This window comes from Sus scrofa, chromosome 1 (genome assembly GCF_000003025.6).
Source record: "Sus scrofa isolate TJ Tabasco breed Duroc chromosome 1, Sscrofa11.1, whole genome shotgun sequence".
NCBI lineage: Eukaryota > Metazoa > Chordata > Mammalia > Artiodactyla > Suidae > Sus > Sus scrofa.
The window spans coordinates 46014831-46034569 of NC_010443.5; the positions used below are offsets into that span (position 1 = coordinate 46014831).

Below are 19739 nucleotides of genomic sequence, written 5' to 3' on the forward strand. Positions count from 1 at the left end.
ACACTTATCAAAAATAAATAAATTAGATAAAGGTCTTCTACTGATGTAGGCCAGGTGCTGGTAAGAAATAGGAATAGAATAAGGGAATATAAAACAGGCAAATATAAATCCAATAGGTATGATTAAAAAAGAAAAGTTTAGGAACAGAGATGAAGAAAACATTCTTTGAGCCGCATATAGATTAGATGTCTACTTATAATAAAGTAGCCATACATTAAAAAAAAACACTGGTGATTAAAAATCAAAAAACCACAAGTTTTAATTAGCAATTCAGAAAAAAAGTGATCAAATCATTATGGTGTTATAGACATAGAGAACAGACTTGAGGTTGCCAAGGAGGAAAAGGGGTGGGGGAGAGAAGGGTTGGAAGTTTGGGGTTAGCAAATGAAAACCTCTATGTATAGTATGGATAAACAACAAGGTCCTACTGCATAGAATAAGAGACTATATTCAATGTCCTTAGTAAATCATAATGGAAAAGAATGTGAAAAAGAAAATATATATATATATGAATCACTTTGCTATACAGCAGAAATTAACACAACGTTCTAAATAAACTATATATCCATAAAATTAAAAAAAATCATTATGGTGTTAAACTCATAGCGCTATTCTAATATCTGACATCATGAAAAATAACTAAATGCTTACAGAATAAGCGATGTCAAAAAACACAGGTGTAAAACAAAGAATACTTTGTAGATGTCAAAGTATAATAAAAATAAGAAAAATTAGACTAATTTTTAAAGTGACAAATAAAGAAAATCTTTAAATACATCAATAAACACAACTAGAAACCATTTTAACACTACCATTCTCTGCTGTAACATGGAAGTTATAATAGCTTGAGTTTATTAATGAAAGTAAAAGTCACCATTTCAAAGATTTATGTTTTACTTTCTTTTCATTTTCCCTCTCAGCACCAAGTGGTTTTCATCTAATCTGGGGAAAATAAAATAGAATAAAATTTATAATAATTCTCCCTGAGTAGTGTATACACACACACACACACACACATTTGTCTTTTTGCCATTTCTAGGGCCACTCCGTTGGCATATGGAGGCTCCCAGGCTAGGGGTCTAATCGGAGCCATAGCCACCAGCCTACGCCAGAGCCACAGCAATGTGGGATCCGAGCCACGTCTGCAACCTACACCACAGCTCAAGGCAACACCGATCATTAACCCACTGAGCAAGGGCAGGGACCGAACCCGCAACCTCGTGGTTCCTAGTCGGATTCGTTAACCACTGAGCCACGACGGGAACTCCCAGTAGTTAATATATTATGTAGCAATTGGCTAACATAAATTAAGTTTATCTTCTTTCCGAAGTCTAATTTTAGAATGTGTAGAAGAATTGATTTTTACATCTAAATCTTCATGAAAATACCATAATATATGCTCTTTATTTCATACTTAAGATTTTCTTTTTTATTGTTCATGGATCTCAAAAAGGAAGATAATTCTGTATCTCTTGTTCTAAATACAAAAGTCCTATCCCTAACTTAATAATCCTGAGTGCTGGTGGCAGACAGAAAATGTATTTGTGTCTCTGTTTCCTTTCCCCAAGGACAATGCAGCATTTCTGCTTCAAAATTAATAATACTATTTTAAGAGCAAAATACGTATCTGCAGTTTATATCATTACCTTTATAAACATAGCTGTACCCCTCCTGAGTTTAAAAAAGTGTCTAGGCTCAGTGACTGCCCCAGGGACTGAGAACAGTTCTGGGAGAAGCATTCACATTTGCATCACTAAGATTCTCCCCTTCACTTTCAATTTTCTCATAATGAGATAACTGTGGTTTCACTTACTGAGTGTTAAATATTTTTATATAACACTTTAAGTGGGACTGTTTAGGCTACAGCACAAGCACATTTTATTTTGTATTGATACTTCAAAGGAAAAAGGCTGACCAGCCATTGGACTTACTGCCTAGGCAGAGGGTGAGCTCTGTGATCAGGACTGCTCTGAACTGGGACAAAGACGTCATGAAGAGAGGGTAGCTGAAGTCTGAGATCCAACCTGTGCTCTGCTGGGGTGTCACTACCTTATCCATTTGCCTACAGAGAGGGAGAGGGCCTCAGCTAACTATGGCCCTACAATGGCCAGAGTCAAAAATGGACTGTACTTTTCCAACATGTGCTGGCAGGAATTTCTTGGCACGAAACCAAAGAGCAGAGTCTTCTAGCTTATTTATATCCAGTTTAAATTTCAGCTGTGTTTTGTAGATTCATTTGGTGAGGAAACCAACAGTTGATATTTCAAACTGTGCTCTGCTCAGAATGTGGCAGGAGTCATGCAGCTGTTTGGACTAAAAAGTGGGAGGGAGTGAGAAAAAAGACAAAATTACAAATCTTGAGGCACAATGGAGGAGCCACCCAAGATTAAGCTGTGGTGTAGGTTGCAGCTGTGGCTCGGATTGGATCCTAGCCCAGGAACTTCCATATGCCCTGTGTGCAAAAAAAGACAAAGAAAAAGAAAAAAAAGAAGTAAAAGCCTGGTGAAAGTAGGTTTCTATCTGGAACAGTGTAACATAAGAATAATGGCCTGTTTTAGAACAGAGCATAAGAAAGAATTATCAGGATTATTTCAAACTAGTTTCCTCCAGGGATGAGTGGAGCAGTATAAACCAAATGAATCATCCTTTGTGTTTTTCTATGACATTGAGGAGAAGCCAAATTGCTATTAACTATGTAGAAAAATGGTAAGTTCTCAGTTTTTGAGAGAGATGATCAGACAAATCTGGCTGGACAACACTCCTAAAGAATTCTCACAGTGGTGAGAACTTACCACCAATATCCCATACACTGATGAATCTTATTGTCAAAGGTCCTTTTTCTTTCTTTCCTTTTGGTTTTTTTTTTTTTTTTGGATGATTGTCAATTTTTTAAAAAATATTTACTAAGAGCTTTTAACATGATATCTATCCTTAAAAAAAATTGAAGCTTGCAATGTAATACTATTAACTACAGGCACAATATTGTACAGCAGAGCTCTAGAACTTTTCATCTAGTATAAGTGAAACTTTATGGTAAGTTGCTATTTAATGTAAGCCCTTTTTGGGAGAACTTAAGATATGAGGGTATAGCCCCCAGACCAAACTTCCTGGCTGTGAATTTCAGTTTTGCTACTAATGTGCTGTGAGAGAGTTCCCAGAGACTCTGGGACTCCATTTCCTCATTGGTAGAAGGCGATGAAAATAATGCCTTCTTCACAATGTCCATATGAAAACTGAATAAATTAGTACACGTAAATAGCACAGTGCCCACACTAATACTGTTATTAGAATTAGAATTAGAATTCATAGATATTCAAGGCCTTCCAGAGTAGGCCTTCAAAATCTAAAATTCAGAATCCAAGAGAAAGAAGAGCTCAATGACAGGTAGAATCTTCCAGGATAAAAAGGATGAAGGAAAAAATTTAGAATTACATCAAAATCAATATATGATAGGTGTGAGGAAGGAAATGACTACAAATGGGTGGCCTAAGCACTTTTTGGGGAGGGGTATAGTCACATGACTGGCTGTGGTGGTTGTTACACAGTTTTACGCATTGTAAAGACTACATAGAACTATAGGCCAAAGAGTGAATTTCACCATAAAAATTAGGAAAAAAAAATAGGAAAACAAAAACAACACCAACCAACTACACTATGAAAGAAAATGAGAAAAGATTAAAGGGTAACATGCAAGAGCAAGATTATTCCTTAAATGACTTCAGAAGTAGGATGTGTTGGTGTGGTTAAGAGCCCTGGCTGGAGAGATCCCTTAGGGTGGGACAGGGGTCTGAGAATTATGTACAGTTAAAAAGAATATGACCAAAAAGAGAAACGGCTCCAAAAGTTGTCCCTGAATAAAATCAGTTCACTCACCTTGTCCATCTCTGTACTGACAATCATTGGAAGTAATAATAATGCAAATATTAATAAGAGCTAACATTTCTAAAGGGCTTGCTATGTGCCAGGCACAATTGATCTAAATAAAGATCAGGAATTTGAAGTTTATGTAAATTTTGAAAATACCTTAGTGAGATACAATACTCTAAGCACCAGGATTTCCTGCTGAGAGCCTAAGTGATTGATTAGTAGTATCACAAAACAACCATTTCATAGTTTTTAAGTGTGATTATTACTTAGATTCTGGTTGATAGGCAACAACATTAATGGAGAATTGACATATATATATATATATATAAAACTGGGCCACTGGTGTACAATTGAAATTGACAGAACACTTAAATCAACTATAATGGAAAAAATAAAAATTATAAAATAAAAAAGTGTATTGTATAATCACACATTTATACTACACTCATGTATATGTAAATTCATATATTTTGTAAATAAATATGTACATTATACATTATTATTATTTTTTCATTATATATTATTATTATTACCTTGTTGACATTTGCAAATATATCCATTGATGTGATTCTCAGAGTTTGCACCATATACACATGGTGACGAAACACATCCATTTATGTTAATTTCACAGAATTTCCCAGAAAATCCAGGGAGACATCTAAGAAAGAAAAGTGAAAAATACTCATATAATACATACTGTAGAGTTCATATTTGCCAAATTAAGAGAAAAGTTAAGGGCATGAAGTAGTCATTTATTATAGTGGATTTGTGAGAAAAAATTTAATGAGTATTTATCAGTATCTTTGGTGAAATTAAGGCCAATTAATCTAAAGACAACCATACTCATAAGCAAAAAGGGAAAGCAAAGAAGACTCAGGCATCATAGAGCTTAATCACTGTAGATTTTACTCTTTCCATTCTATTTTAAATATATGTAGCTTGTATATACATATATATGTGTGTGTGTGTATATGTATATGTGCACATATATATATATATGCATGTATGTATGTAGTACTATTAAAGTGTCTATGCCTCTATACTATAAAAAAAACATTGACTAAAGTTGATTTTAAGATAGTCAACTTTTAAAATGGTGACAAACTTGATAATTGTTTAAAATGTTTCATAAATATTTAATTATACAATAATTCCTTAGTGACCCCTATTAGCCCAAATCCTGACCACATTTACTTACATTTATAAAGCAAATAATTTGAAACCAATACAGAGGGCAATGTAACATTTAAAATATTGCTTTGCTTATTCTTGGTTTGATAGTAATATCACATTTCACCTTAGAATTCTTTCATTCAGTTGTGTTTTCAACAACCTGTGGCTGGGAACTGCCTGGAGGGGATATAAAGGGGTGAAATGTGGCTCCAAAACAGGATATCTCAGTCTAACATTCAGTGCCTATGAATGTGACCTCATTTGGAAAAAAAGGTTTTTGCAGATGCAATTAAGGATCTTGAGATATATCACACTGGATTTACCAGGTGGGCCTGAAACCCAAAGACAAGTGTTCTTATAACATAAGTGACACAGAGACACGTAGAGAAGACCATGTAAAGAAGGAGGCAGAGCTCAGGGTCATGAAGCCCCAAGCCAGGGAAACTGTGGAGTTTCTAGAAATTGCAAAAGTAGGATTGTTTAAAAATATGTATGTATATATATATATAATTTGCAGTCACTGCTGCTGCCTAGAAAGAGTATGGACTTCATATAGCTAGTCTAGGAAAAGATAAAAATTCAGTATCTGGAGTACTGGAGTACTTTCTACTGAATGCATATGGCTTTTGCACCATTGTAAAGTAAAAAAAAAAAAAAAAATCTAAGTCAAACCACTGTAAGTTTGGGGACCATATGTACTTGGAACTGCCAAATTTAAGTTTAAAAGAATCAAAGATAACTTTGTGTGTGTATATAAATACACACACACACACACACACACACACAAACACACACACTTGTATGCAGGATTTTTGCTGGTGCCCTGGCACCTCCACAAAGAGTATAACCTTGCTGACACCTTGATTTTGGATTTCTGGTCTCCATAGCTGTGATGAAATAATTTCCTGCTGTTTTAAGCCACCAAATTTGTGATCATTTGTTACATCACTGCTAGGAAACTAATACAGAAATTGACATTACAGTCTGTATCTGCTCATGTCATTCCTCTCCATATTTTCATATTGAGGAATAATTTTATACAAATCCCTTTGATGTCAGTTATCAAACTATGGTGTAAAAACTAATGGAGGATATACAAACATGGATTAAAGTGCAGTGTACGTTAGATCTCATTGTGGTTCGGTGGGTTAAGGGCCCAATAATGTCTCCATGAGGATGCGAGTTCTGTAGGTTAAGGATCCAGCATTGGCATTGCTGAAAGCTGCTGTGTAAGTCACAGATGCAGCCCAGATCCCTTGTTGCTGTGGCTGTTGCATTGGCCTCAGCTACAGTTTCACTCTGACTCCTGGCTGGGGAACTTCCATGTGCTTCAGGTGTGCCCGTAAAAAGAAAAAAAAGAAGTACAAGTTCATGAGAATTACACATTTACTGAGTGCCTACAATATCAAAGATCTTCTAAGAAAGCTAAAAAAAGTAAAACTTTGCGTCTGCCTTCAAGAAACAACTTGCCTACTTGGGCTAATAGACAAATAGCAAAAATAATAATATGACAGCAGCTCTCAAAATATAACATAACATAATAAATGGAGACATGCATTTCTAGCATGGAAAAGAGTTTTTGCAAAAGTGAGCTTAAGAAAAGAGTGAGTATTAATTCAGAAATTGCAAATAGTTTTAAACGGCTGACATATAATGTGTGAGAGCACAGTGTGGGGTGATGTTGGTAGAAAAGGATAAATTAATAAACGTAAGGTTAAGAACATTATATACTTTTGGATCATAATTTTCACAATAGCTAATATTTACTGAAGACTTATAAACAATTAACCTTTCTAAAATCATAGCACTAGCAAATTTCATAGGTGGAATTTAAAACCAGAAAGTATGACTCCTTTTTACCAGCCCACACCTATCACCTAGCCAAAGTTGGTCACTTTGTTTTGAGTAACTAGCTCTAACCAGCCAAAGATAGTAGACAACTGTATTAACCAATCCTGCGTACTAGAGTGACTCCAATATTCTAGACCCTCACTGGAACTAATTGAATACTCTCTTTCTCCTGACCAACAAACAATAAGACCTGTTTTAGCCATGTATGGATTTATGAATTTGTTTTGCACTATCAAGGTGAAATCTTCAATACTGGATTATCACTAAAACCAAGAACCTCCTTCTTTTTGTAACACAGAGAAATCTAGGATAATTTCCTCTCAAAGGAAATTCTACATTGGTGGTGGTCGGTCCCTTACAAGTAAAGTAAACAGAGTTAGGGTTCATTTGTTCATCATGGAAGTGTTCATTGTCTTTCCTATTAATATCATAAATTTCTCTTCAAAAATACTCTGTCAATTAGATAGTTGCCAGCACTATATGAAATGCCTAGCTATCCACATTCTTCTCCATCACCAATATGGATATTGCTTTTAATTTATTCTGCAAAGGAAAAAAAACATGAATGTTATAGTTTTAGGTTTTGGAATTGGGTTAGCTTTTAAAAATTTAACAGTCTTTTCTTAGAATAATTTTAGATTTATAGAAAAATGTTTCAAGGGTAGTATATAGGCTGTTCCCACATACTCTATAGTCAGTTTGTCCTACTGTTAGCATCTTATATGAATACGGTATATTCATCAAAACTAATGACACAATATTGATAGATTACTATTACTCAAAGTCTATGCATTATGGAGACTTCTTTAGTTTTTACCTATATATATTTTTTAATGTTCCAGGACTTTGTTCAGGACACCAATTACATGTAGTTGCCATGTCTCCTTTGCCTCCTACAGGAGGCTGTAACCATTTCTCATACTTCCTTTTTTTCTGATGATTTTGAGAAAACACTTAACACTGGTTAAGTGTTTTGTACATTGTCCTTCACTTTCGGCTTAATTAATGTTATTCTGACATATACTCAGGGGATATGAATTTGGGGAATAAAGATATGACCGGAAACATTCGTTCTCATTAAATCATATCAAGTACAGCCTTTGGAAGGAAGTTGCCATGCACATGCCACATTCAAGGGGTGTAGGGAGTTATGCTGCATCTCCACAAGAAGAGAATATCTACAAAACAATTTGAAACTGTTGAAGTTAAAAACTTTGCTGGAATTTTGAGTGGTATTGCTTTGACTCTATAAATTAAGATAAATCAAGTTGGGAGAAATAACATCTTAAAAATATTGAGTGTTCCAATTAATGAATAAGGAATATCTCTCAGTTTAGTTAGATCGTCTTTGAATAAAGAATATCTCTCAGTTTACCTAGATTATTTTTTATTTCTTTCATCAGTGTTTTATATTTTTCTACATTCAGAAATTGCACATACTTTATTATATTCATACATGTGTTTTACCTTGGGGTGGTTGCTATTTTAAGTGATATCGATATTTGTTTTCTATTTCTTTCTTTTCAATATCCCAGTGTTCATTGCTAGAAAGCAACTGACTTTTATAAACTGACCTTATATCCTACAAACTTGCTACACTAGCTTATTATTAGTTTTGGGAGTGGTTAAAATATTAGCAGATTCCTTGGGGGTTTGTACAAAGATATCTGTAGATAAAGACACTTCTCTTTCTTGTCCGAAGTAAATATTTTACTTTATTTTATTAGGCTGAGGAAGTTTCCTTTAATTCCTAGTTTTTTGACAGTTTTTATTGTGAATGTGCTTTGACTTTTTTAAAATGACTTTTGTGCATCTATTAATGTCTTCATATAGCTTTTCTTATTCATGTTAACATGATCATATGCTAACAGTCAAATGATACATGAAATGATAATATGATACTATGATTGATATGACTATATTTTCTTAATCATTTATTAATATGATGAATTGTACTGATTGATTTATGAATGTTAAGCCAATCTTGTTCTCCTGGAATGACCCCAGTTATTGATTCAGGTTTGAACACAGTCATCTTTTTGTTATTCTCAAGGAGCTTATTTCAATTTAAAAGTTTAATGTTAAACTTTTATCTTTTGTTCTTGCAAGTTTATGTGATTTTTGCATTCCTCGCTTGAATTATGAAGATCTAGGCGAGGAATTCTGTCCATTCTTAAAATATGGAAATGCATAACGTTTTACCGCCTTGTACTCCATGAATACTTACACGGAACTGGGTATTTATATTGATAATAAAAGTAATTTAATCTCATAAACATCTATTCACTTTACAAACACTTTAATAGAATTTCTGACAGATTGAAATAATGTAGATAATTTGTTTTTACAAAGGATTTATTTGAAATCTAGTAAGACAATTTTGTCCTAACAAGTGAGAAGTCAACTCTTCTTGGGCCCCAGCTAACTATGACCATGAGATGAGAGAGACAGAATACAAGGAGTCTTGTTTTACAGCAGTAGAGACTCAAGCAAGGAAAGTGAATAGGAACCAGAGCCAAGGTAAGGCAACTTTCCCTGTAAGTGATGAACTGCGGGGGGGCTCACTGTGAATGAGTCTGAGAGTTCAAAACTCCATGGTGACCCAGTCAAGGAGGGGCCTTCACAATATTTGAGACTTGAGATTTATCTCCAGAAGTTGACCAGGTTCCCACAGTAAATACCAGAGGGAAAAAAAAAAAAAAAAAAACCCTTTTGCTTCTGACAGGGGGAGGGGAAAAGGAGGCATTTGAAATACACCAGAGACCTCTGTTCTTTTCAACTAGGTCTCCTCTCAGGAGAAACTATGTAACCGGACCCCAACCTGCTGGAGTTTTACCAGAGCCCTGATGACCTGGGAGAATGGAAATACCAACTTCAGCCCTTTGTGGCCATCCTCTCTCACCTGTGTGGAAAATCTGAGAAACACTTGTGAAGTTTAGAGTCCAGAGACATAGGCTCACTGAAGACTGAGACCTAATCATAAACCTAGAACCTTCTCCTCCACTCACAATTTATACCAAATTCCTGAACACCTAGTTACACCCATGGAATGCCATTCAGTGCTAAAAACAAATTAGCTATCAAGCTAAAACAGGACATGGAGGAATCTTAAATACAAATTACTAAGTGAAAAATGCTAATCTGATATGGCTATATACTTTGTCACTCTGACTGCATGACCCTCTGAAAAAGGCAAAACTATAGAGCCAAAGAAAAGATCAGTGGTTGCTAGGGGAGAGAAGGGAGTGTGTGTGGGAGGTGTAAGCAGAGCACACAGGACACTTAGGGCAGTGAAAATGTTGTGTATGATATCATAATGATGAATATGTACGCATACATTTGTCCAAATTCATAGGATGTACAAGACCAAGAGTAAACACTAAGGTAAACTATGATCTTTGGAATGATTACAATGTGTCGATGTAGGCTCATCCTTGTAAGCAAATGTACTGGTATGGTGAATGATCTTGATAACTGGGGAGGCACATGTGTCGGGGTAGGAGATATATGGAAAGTATTTATAACTTCCTTTCAACTTTGTTGTAAATCTGAAACTCCTAAAAAAGTAAACTGTAAAAAAAAAAAAAGGTAAGACACTAGTAAATCATGAAAATGTCACAGAGCTTTTAATATATGTGTCTTATATTAAAACACAAATTAATTCTTCAACATAGCAATTCAAAAATAAGACACTGCAAGAACATTTCTTTTAATGATAACTTCAAATAAAACTTCAGAGTGACCCAATCTTATACTTCCATTTGAGTATTTGATATTAAAATACGTTTGTTTGGATGGATATTAGCAGGAAGTAGTCACCATTAGTGATTATTCAAATCGGAAAATATTGCTTCATCATCTGTTGGAGATAAGTGTAAATGGAATCGCTTTGAATGCTTTGTTGCTACTCTAATAACAACCTCACTGCTAGTAATCACCACTAGTAAACACTCTGCTAGTAATCACCGCTTTAACCAATTCCTTTCCAAAATCCTCCTCTAGGTTCCCCATTGTTGTTGCTGATACACCTTGACATGCCTACCTTTATTTCACATTTACTAAGATTAACAATACAGTACTTCTTGTCATCATCTTCTTCATTAGTACCTTTTTCTTGAAGACATTAAAGCGTAATCCACATCTCTGATTGGTCTTGTCCATTGAAGGCTCTACAGGTTGCACCACACCCAAACCACCACTTGAGACACTTACCAAGTTAAATTATGAAGCACATAACAAAGAAATCTGGAGATAGTTTATTAAACAAATCAGATAATGCATAAAATCATTCAATTGAGGTGAGGAAAAAAACGAACAGTATTCATACACTGAAATTCCATCCCACACAATCAATTTTGTTCAGAAATCTTTTTCTTTTTAGCTGACAAATGCTAAAATTGAATTGTAATGAGACAATTCAACTTACATACATTCACTAAACTCATTTCTGACTTTGAAATATTTACTTTCCAGTTTAAAATGAAATACAGTTACAATCTCTAATATTGCATTTGCCCTACCTTTGTGGCACAATTTAGTAGGGTGTAGATTAATTTTTTTAAAGGGATTATATTATAACATATTTTTTCAACTTCAAAGCATCAACATTAAAAACATCTATCTTAAATGCTCAGAATCTGAAGTACTTATTCATTATTGGAAACTTTGCTGAAGAAAATGATTCTAGAGTTAGAATAACTGAAACATCAAATATGTGGAGAAGTCACTTCATACAGTTTCAAAATCCTCACAGTCCTTTTCTGTGAGCTATTTTCTTTCTTTTTAATAATTAATGACTGCAACTGTACATGTAACTATTGCTTTAGGATGTACCACAATATGAAGTGCTCATCCCTCTGAACATCAGACACCCCTTGATAGGTAACTGATAACAGTCATCAACAGGGAGCCTCCAATTAAGAATCCACATAGCTTAAAGATATCTTCCACTTAAGTATGTTTATGTGCTTATATCTTAGTCAAAAATAGATACCTTCTGGAGTTTTTGGCTGTTTTTTTATGTAAGTAGCATAGTTCTGGGGAGTAGCCATAGGCAAAACAAAGCAAAATGATTTTACATCTCATCACTGTACTCTGATCTCTTCTTTGTCCTAGATGATACACCAGATAATCAAACTGGAACTGAAATGGTTGTAAAACTGATCTAAATCATGAAATTCAAATATTTTTACTATATTCACATGAATGATCATGGATTCACAACACTGACTTTTTAGATTTTCTTATTTTATTCCTATAGATACTTTTATATTATAAACTACCAGATCCCTGGGAAACACAGCAGGGGAAGACAGGTTGATTCATCAGGGATTTCCTAGTAAGTAGCAGAACCTGACCACGTCAGCATTAATTATTTGCTCAAAAGCTATGACATTATGTTACGCCTCACTATTTTCTGTTCTATTCAACTGAGCACATTTTATCTTCTAAATATTTAAAAACACAGGTATTTTAAACACAGTTGATTAAATTGCTGCAGAAATGATGATAGATTGGAATCTAAATTACTACATGTATTTTCAAACATACAGTTTCATTTTATTGTAGCCTTAAGTAAATTGCAAAAAGTATAATCCTAGTTAATATGAGAAATAGGTATTTTTATTAGTATTGCTTAAATTATGAATCTTTAAAGGCCATTCTTAATTTAACATTTTTACTTTTATCCTGAGTAATTCTAATATCATTACTACTAATTATGTATATGAATTGAGTATAATATTCTCAGAAAGCAATTATTTGTAATATAAATCTAAGTTAAGAAACTCTCAAGAGAGACTTTACAAATCATAATATTGTCTAAATAGCTGTTGAAACAACATATGAACAAGCAAAATAATTTAGATAAAAAGGAAGGGATGATAACTACAACTGCCTTAGCTGTTGTAAATGCACAAAACTCTATGAATTTCTTTTTATAGATGATATTATTTCACATCAGTCTTTAATAAAACATTTTGCTTTAAACTTTGATCTTGAGAGTACCTACATCTCAGAGCACCATATTGTTTTGATTTGGAATGCCCCATATACAGTAACTGAGCCAAGGACTTGAACTCAGGTTGTTTAGTTAGAAGGTGATGACAAATATCCAAAAATGATGAAGTGAGGAGAATAAGAAGGAGAAGAAAGAAGTTATTAGGAATACACTATTTAGCTGTGTACCTCTGTGAATACTGGGGTTCAGTCCCACTACAGCGGTTTTAAAATTCTTTCATACTTCTCTCGTCAAAAAATGGAGTCTAATTCTTCTCTTATTGAGTGTAGGTTGTACTTAGTAATTCATTGCTAATATGTAGACTACAGTGAAAGCTTGCCTTCCTCTTTCTTCTCCTTTAATTTTCTTGGGCAAGTCAACACTATGGAGAAGATAAGGTGAAGAATGGTAGCCCCTGGCCAGGAGCTGTATGAGGGAACCTGGAAGAGGATCTTTTAGCCTCAAGCAAGTCTTTATACATACATACTTTTTTTTGGGAGGGGGGCACATGCCTGGCATGCAGAGGTTCCTCCAGCCAGGGATTGAAGCCATACTACAGCAGCTGTTAGGCCACCATGGGACTCCAGCAAGTCTTCTTAAGACTGTAACCCAGCTGACATCTTGATTGAAACCTAATGAGAAATCTTGAGCCAAAACCACTCAGATGAGCCACTCCTAAACTCCTGAACTACAGAAGCATTAGTAATGCATAAATAAATGTTGTTCTATGAAGCCACTGGATTTGGGAGTAGTTTGTTACACAGCAGTAGATAACTATGCATTCAGTGAGGATCTTCTGAAGATCTGTGAAGAAGGCACATCAGACATTTTTCCTGGGAATGATTGAGAGATGCAGCAATTGTGTGCCAGCTCTGTCTGCGTTAGTCAAGGCTGCCCCCAGTACATTAGCATATCCACACCTCTGGGCTAATTTGTGAAGTGGCTACCCTGTGCGTGGACCCAGTAAGATCCTTCAACTTCCAAAAAAGTCCAAGGCATCAAAGTAGAGACATCTGGGTGTGATCTAGACAGTGTGGCTAGGGACTGTCCAGCACAGCTGCGAGTGGATAAGAAGAAACAAAAGTGTCTGCTGTATTTGCCACATGTAGTAGTTTGCCCAAACTACTTTAAATGTTAAATAACTTTTCAAAATAAATGCAGAAAAGGACTTAATACATTTAAATTACACTGAGGTCTTATGTTAAGGGGGATATTTTTCTTTTATATTCTGCTCTTAAGGATAATTCATTTAATGTAAAAGAAAGTAGACTATTATTTGGGGGGTTATGTTTAAGAGATAACAAGGAAAAAAACCAGAGGCAACCTGGGCTAAGAAAATTATCTCAATCTATTTTAACTTTTATAACTATGTTTATATTACTCTATTGTGATTAGAATAATTATTAATAATGCTGAACAATATACTATGTTACAGTATATTGTGATATTCCAGTTAACAAACATTATATAATTAATGCTAGCCAAATTTTCTACCTATGTACTAGGCATCCTGCAATGTCATTTCCACGCTTTTGTCAACCCTCAATTATCCAAGATAGATAATTTTTTTAAACTACCAGTAATTGGAATCTTCTGTCGGACCTGAATTTAAATTTAAAAGAATCCATTCAGCAGGCACAATTTCAAGAGATTTCACTGGAAATGTAGTTTTCCCATGGCAAGAGTCAGTCCAAATCCTGACCCATCATGAACCTAGTTATGAAAGAAATTTCTGACTGCATGTCTTTAAGATTTTTTTTTCACCTAAAGGTACAAAATTTCTAGTGCAAGAATTGCCTAAAGAACATATTTAGTATGTAGATAGCTGGATTCTTCAGACCCCATCCAATGTGAAAGAATACATGGCTTCACAAGGCAACTCATCTGGTTTTTCAGTAGGACTATAGACAAAAAGTATACTAAGTTGAACCACCATTATTTTTGTGAACACATGCAAATTGTCAAGCATTTCATCATAGTGTTATTTTAATAATATCAAATATTCTTTTCAGATTCTTCCACTCACTGGATGACATCCTATTAACTGAATGAATCTAAGCCATCTCCTAGGCACTTGATCATACCTTTCATTTTGTTGCAACATTTTCCCTCTTCTATGGGAAATTTCTTAATGCATTCCTTATAATGTATACTTTTCAGAACTCTGACTGCCATGACTACACACCTCTGGGAGAAGAGCTTCTTCCAATAACCAGATTTCCCTTCCTACTCTCCCTTCCCTTCCTACTCTATCACAAGGTTATATTTAACAGATGTTTTATTTTTTTGTGGACATTTGTCTATGTATGTGTATGCATATGTGTAGGTAGGCACATAATATGCATGCTGCTAGAGAATATAAGGTCCTCTTCATAGAGAAAGAAGTTTTATACTATTTTGGGGGGGAACAAACAGTAATCATGTTAGAGGAGGCAACGTGGTAGAGCTATTTAACATTCTGCATTTTTACATTTCAAATGTATTTTATTTCAATAACTACACATAAGCCATATGGTATATATACATAGGTTTATATGTATATATGTATGTGTATTTGCATATATATATATGTATGTATACATGGGATAGGGGCTCTCAGGAAATTATATAGTATAAAACAGAAACCAACTTTAAAGGAGACCAGAATTTCAGGTTAAATGGTTGAAAAATTGGTTTTTAAATCTTAAAAACATTAAAATATATACATTTCTAAAGTTTAGCTGAGGTTTCATAAAAGCACATTTTAAAACTATGAATTTTGTGGTTTCTGACATGATCCCAACCTCAACACACACCATATTATCTTATTGCATCATTTACTTCTACTTTGACTAATGATATTTTAATGATATTTTCAGACTTCCTCAGATTTCCAAGATGTCTCCTTTAATTTTTAATATATAAATTATTATGTTTTAAGTGGCCTCTTTATTGATTTTCTTATTGATTTTCTCTTCAATTTTAACCAGTCTAACTCTGTCCAATCTCTGTGGACATAAACTGTGATTGAAGCAACTCCCCAAGTAAACTTTTGTCAACTCTAAAGGTTCCTGTAAATTTGGCAAGTATTTAAATTCTACTCTGAAGTTGATTTCTCTTGTATTTACATTGTGTTCACTGAAAGTTATCAAGGGATAGGTTCTTGATTCTTCAAAGTAGTATTTACTTAGAAGGCATGTTTGATTTGGGATTAATATTAAAAGTGATTTTTAAAAATTTCAACAATCCTATAGCAGCAAAATTTGGAAAATTAGCACTAAATAAATACTCCAGGGAAGAAAGGATCCATTGTACTTAATTAAAAATATAAGATATATTTTGAAAAAATTTCTACTTCTCTAATTTCCTTCTTTTTTTAAACATAAGATTATACCAAAATGAAAAGTCTGAATTATGGCATTTTTTTACATCTTGCCACAAAGCATAGCTGAAAAATGAAAATGTACAAAGTATGCTTCTTTCTAGATAATTGCTATTTCTGGAATTTAATTTGAATATAATGTTTGAATGTATATTCTACTTTGGCATGGAATTAGAAATTTCTGAATTTTTTTAAAATTATGAGTAACAAAGTTACTAATATAGCTAATATGGTGAGGAATTCTCCAACATAAAACATGAATGCCTCTATAATTCTCCATGAGAAATATAAGTGAATTAAAAAACTAACTGGCCACTCGTCGGCCTAAATAGCTCATAATTAATAAATCTCTTCATAAATTGAACTTTAAGAAATGTCTTTGGGATTGTTTATATCCAGATAATTTATTTCTCTCAAGAGCATCTGTAGCTTCTATTAGGCTTATTAAAATGCTGATTAGCTATTCTGACCTCTTCCTATTTACCAAACCGTACATTTCCTTAGGATCATTCTTTCTAATTTGCAATTGTGTTATTAGAAAACAGAATGAAGGAAAAACAAATCCGAATTCCAATTATAAAAACTGATTTGCATAGAAGAGTCACATTTATCCAGAAGATGGGTAGTAAAAAGGGTGTCATGGATTCTATGAAACTCCTAGCTGTGAAATAACTATGTTATTATACATTTTTTTATTTCTAAAGTAAGTACATTATGGTCAGAGAATAGGATCTGTGTGTTTTCAAACTTTAATGGAAATATACATATAGGAATAAACTTTTAACAGACTCTGCTTCTTTTTGAAATGGAATTTAGTTACAGATAGCTCTCTGTTGCTCCCCTACAGAAGCTCTAACCGGATTCTTGATTATATCTGAAATAGGGAGAATGTCAGTTGCATGTTTACAATGAAACAGAGAAATTAATAAATTAACCATTTATTAAAGTCAATAAATATATCCTGTTTTAATTACAACTATTATAATCTGTTAAAGGTCATGCAACTTGCTACTCTCCCTCCACAAGAAGCTTCACTGGGCTTAGGCAAATTCTATTTTTCATGGTCTCTTCATTTTTTCTTTGGCTATGCCAGAGGCATGTGGAAGTTCTCAGGCCAGGGATAGAACCTGCACCACAGCAGTAACCACAGCCACAGCAGTGAGAATGCTTGCTGGATCCTTAACCTGGTAGGCTACCAGGGAAATCGGATGGTCTCTTAATTTTTAATGTTAACGTTTCAGGAGATTCTTAGAAGAGGCATGCCATCCAGCCTGTATATTTTTTAGACTGTCTTCATCTCGGGCCCAAGATGAACTAAACTAGCATCAAATATTTTGTTTGGCCTCGGAAGAGAGCAGGTTAAAGCCATGGTCTTACAGTAACAAGGTGAGCTCATTTTCCAGGAGTTTTTCCTGGAAGATATCGTTCCCTCTGGAATTTTTGGGGATGTTAAGAACATGATGCATATGTTTCTAGTTCCCTACTAAATGCCATTTTATTTATTTATTTATTTATTTATCTATCTGTCTTTTTAGAGTCACACCTGCAGCATATGGAAGTCCCCAGGATAGAGGTCGAGTAGGAGCTGTAGCCACTGGGCCTACACCACAGCCACAGCAATGCCAAATCCGAGCTACATCTGCGACCTACACCATAGCTCATGGTAATGCCAGATCCTTAATCCACTGAGCACTTACTGAGCAAGACCAGGGATCGAACCTGCGTCCTCATGGATACCACTCAGATTTATTTCCACTAAGCCATGACGGTAACTCCCTAAATGCCATTTTAATGCCACTTTATTACCATTGTATTCAATTTACTAATCTTGCCTTTAACAATTTTATATTTTTAACATAAATATGTTGGTTGCATTAGGAATTTTCTTTCTTGTTCACTTTCTTGGCCCCTGCATTGTTTTGCTAGGGTTGACAAAAGTAATACACATGGAGTGGCTTAAAAATCAGAAATCCATTTTCTCATAATCCTGGAAGCTCGATGATCAAGGTCAAGGCATCAGCAGGGTTGATTTCTTCTGAAAAATCTCTCATTGGCTTTACATGACTGTCTTCTTCCAGTGTTTCACATAATATTCCCTCTGTCTTTGTCCTCATCTCCTCCTCTTACAAGGACAACAGTCATATTGGATTAGGTCCCACTCTTATGACCTCAGTTTACCTTAATTTCTTTTTAAATACCCTATCTCTACATAGAATCACATTCCAGGGTTTAGGACTTTTCAGCATAGGAATGTGGGGAAGACAAAAAATTTATATTTGTAATTTTTCACTGTTGTTGACTAAGTTTAATACAGTATTTTTGACTTATGAATTAAAAGAATTGGGATGGAGAGGAGTGAGTGAGAACAAAGACAAGAAAAATTAACACAGAAAATCTATATTTCTACAGTGAGCCAGAATTATATAAGGATGTATAAAATTTTTATTTTTCAATATTTAAATGCCTTTTAGAACTGCATACTTTCTGATGACAGAAAACATATACCTAAGAATTATTGCAAAGCTAATGCATTCTTGAGATTTATACTTAACATTACCCATTTTAAGTACACTAATACCCACAGAAATAGTAGAACATTCTAATATGACATTATGAAAGTATAAGAGCAAAGAAACTATATATTATGAAAATAATGTTTTGCAAGCCAATGCCTAATTTCTAGCTACCCAAGCTTATCTAAATCTATATTTTAATGTGTTTAGTATGGTGGTCTGGGCTCTCCCTCCTTGCAATTGCTAATAGCTCATGTCACAATCTCTTACCTGTGCTAAATAGCTCTGAATCATAATAATGCATATTGCTGGATCCGGGAAATCTCTGTATGAGGCTGCAGGATACAGCATTAGCATGTCAGCTGCCTGAACAACTTCATTGGTAATTCTTTACCATGTAAACCTTTTTTTTTCTTTTTCTTTAAGTTCCTAATTTCATTTGAGTGAGCAAATAACTAGAAATAATCATTTAGGCTTCCATTCATCAGAACACTATTATTTTACATCAAATAAGCCTAGATGAGATAGCTAAATTTCTGTGGGGAATAAGTACTGTTTACCATTTTTCATTGCTATCCGACTAATAGGAAGTTTAAGTTCTATTTCAGTGCTAAAGTCCAGGCTAAATGCTAAGATGATTAAAAGATTTTAATGAACACATCATTTCTGAGCAATATAACATTGAAAAGCAGACACCGGAGCAGTCATGTGTTTGAATCAACAAATAAAACAGAAGAGTTAAGATTTCAATGATGTGCTTAAACAACCTAAAGTAGAATTATTTTAGACAAATTATAATACTGGATTCTTACTGGGAACATCAATCCTGTATGCAATCACAGATGTGAAATTGACTCCAGGGGGAGTTTTCCAGAAGACCATTTGTTAATTAAACAGAGGCAAAGACAATGTACTAGTGTGCAGTAAAGGACGTGCAGTAGTAAGTGCTAAGGCTTTGGAACTCTTGACATGGAGA

At 34.3% G+C, this 19739-nt stretch overlaps 1 protein-coding gene across 1 annotated transcript in view; it reads right to left on the reverse strand.

The window, feature by feature from the left end:
* The window catches only part of EYS (eyes shut homolog (Drosophila)), a 1343277-nt gene that overhangs the window by 708385 nt on the left and 615153 nt on the right, over positions 1 to 19739 (reverse strand). The window contains 1 exon segment of the mRNA XM_021084496.1: positions 4401 to 4525. Coding sequence (XP_020940155.1) covers positions 4401 to 4525 — 125 coding nt within the window.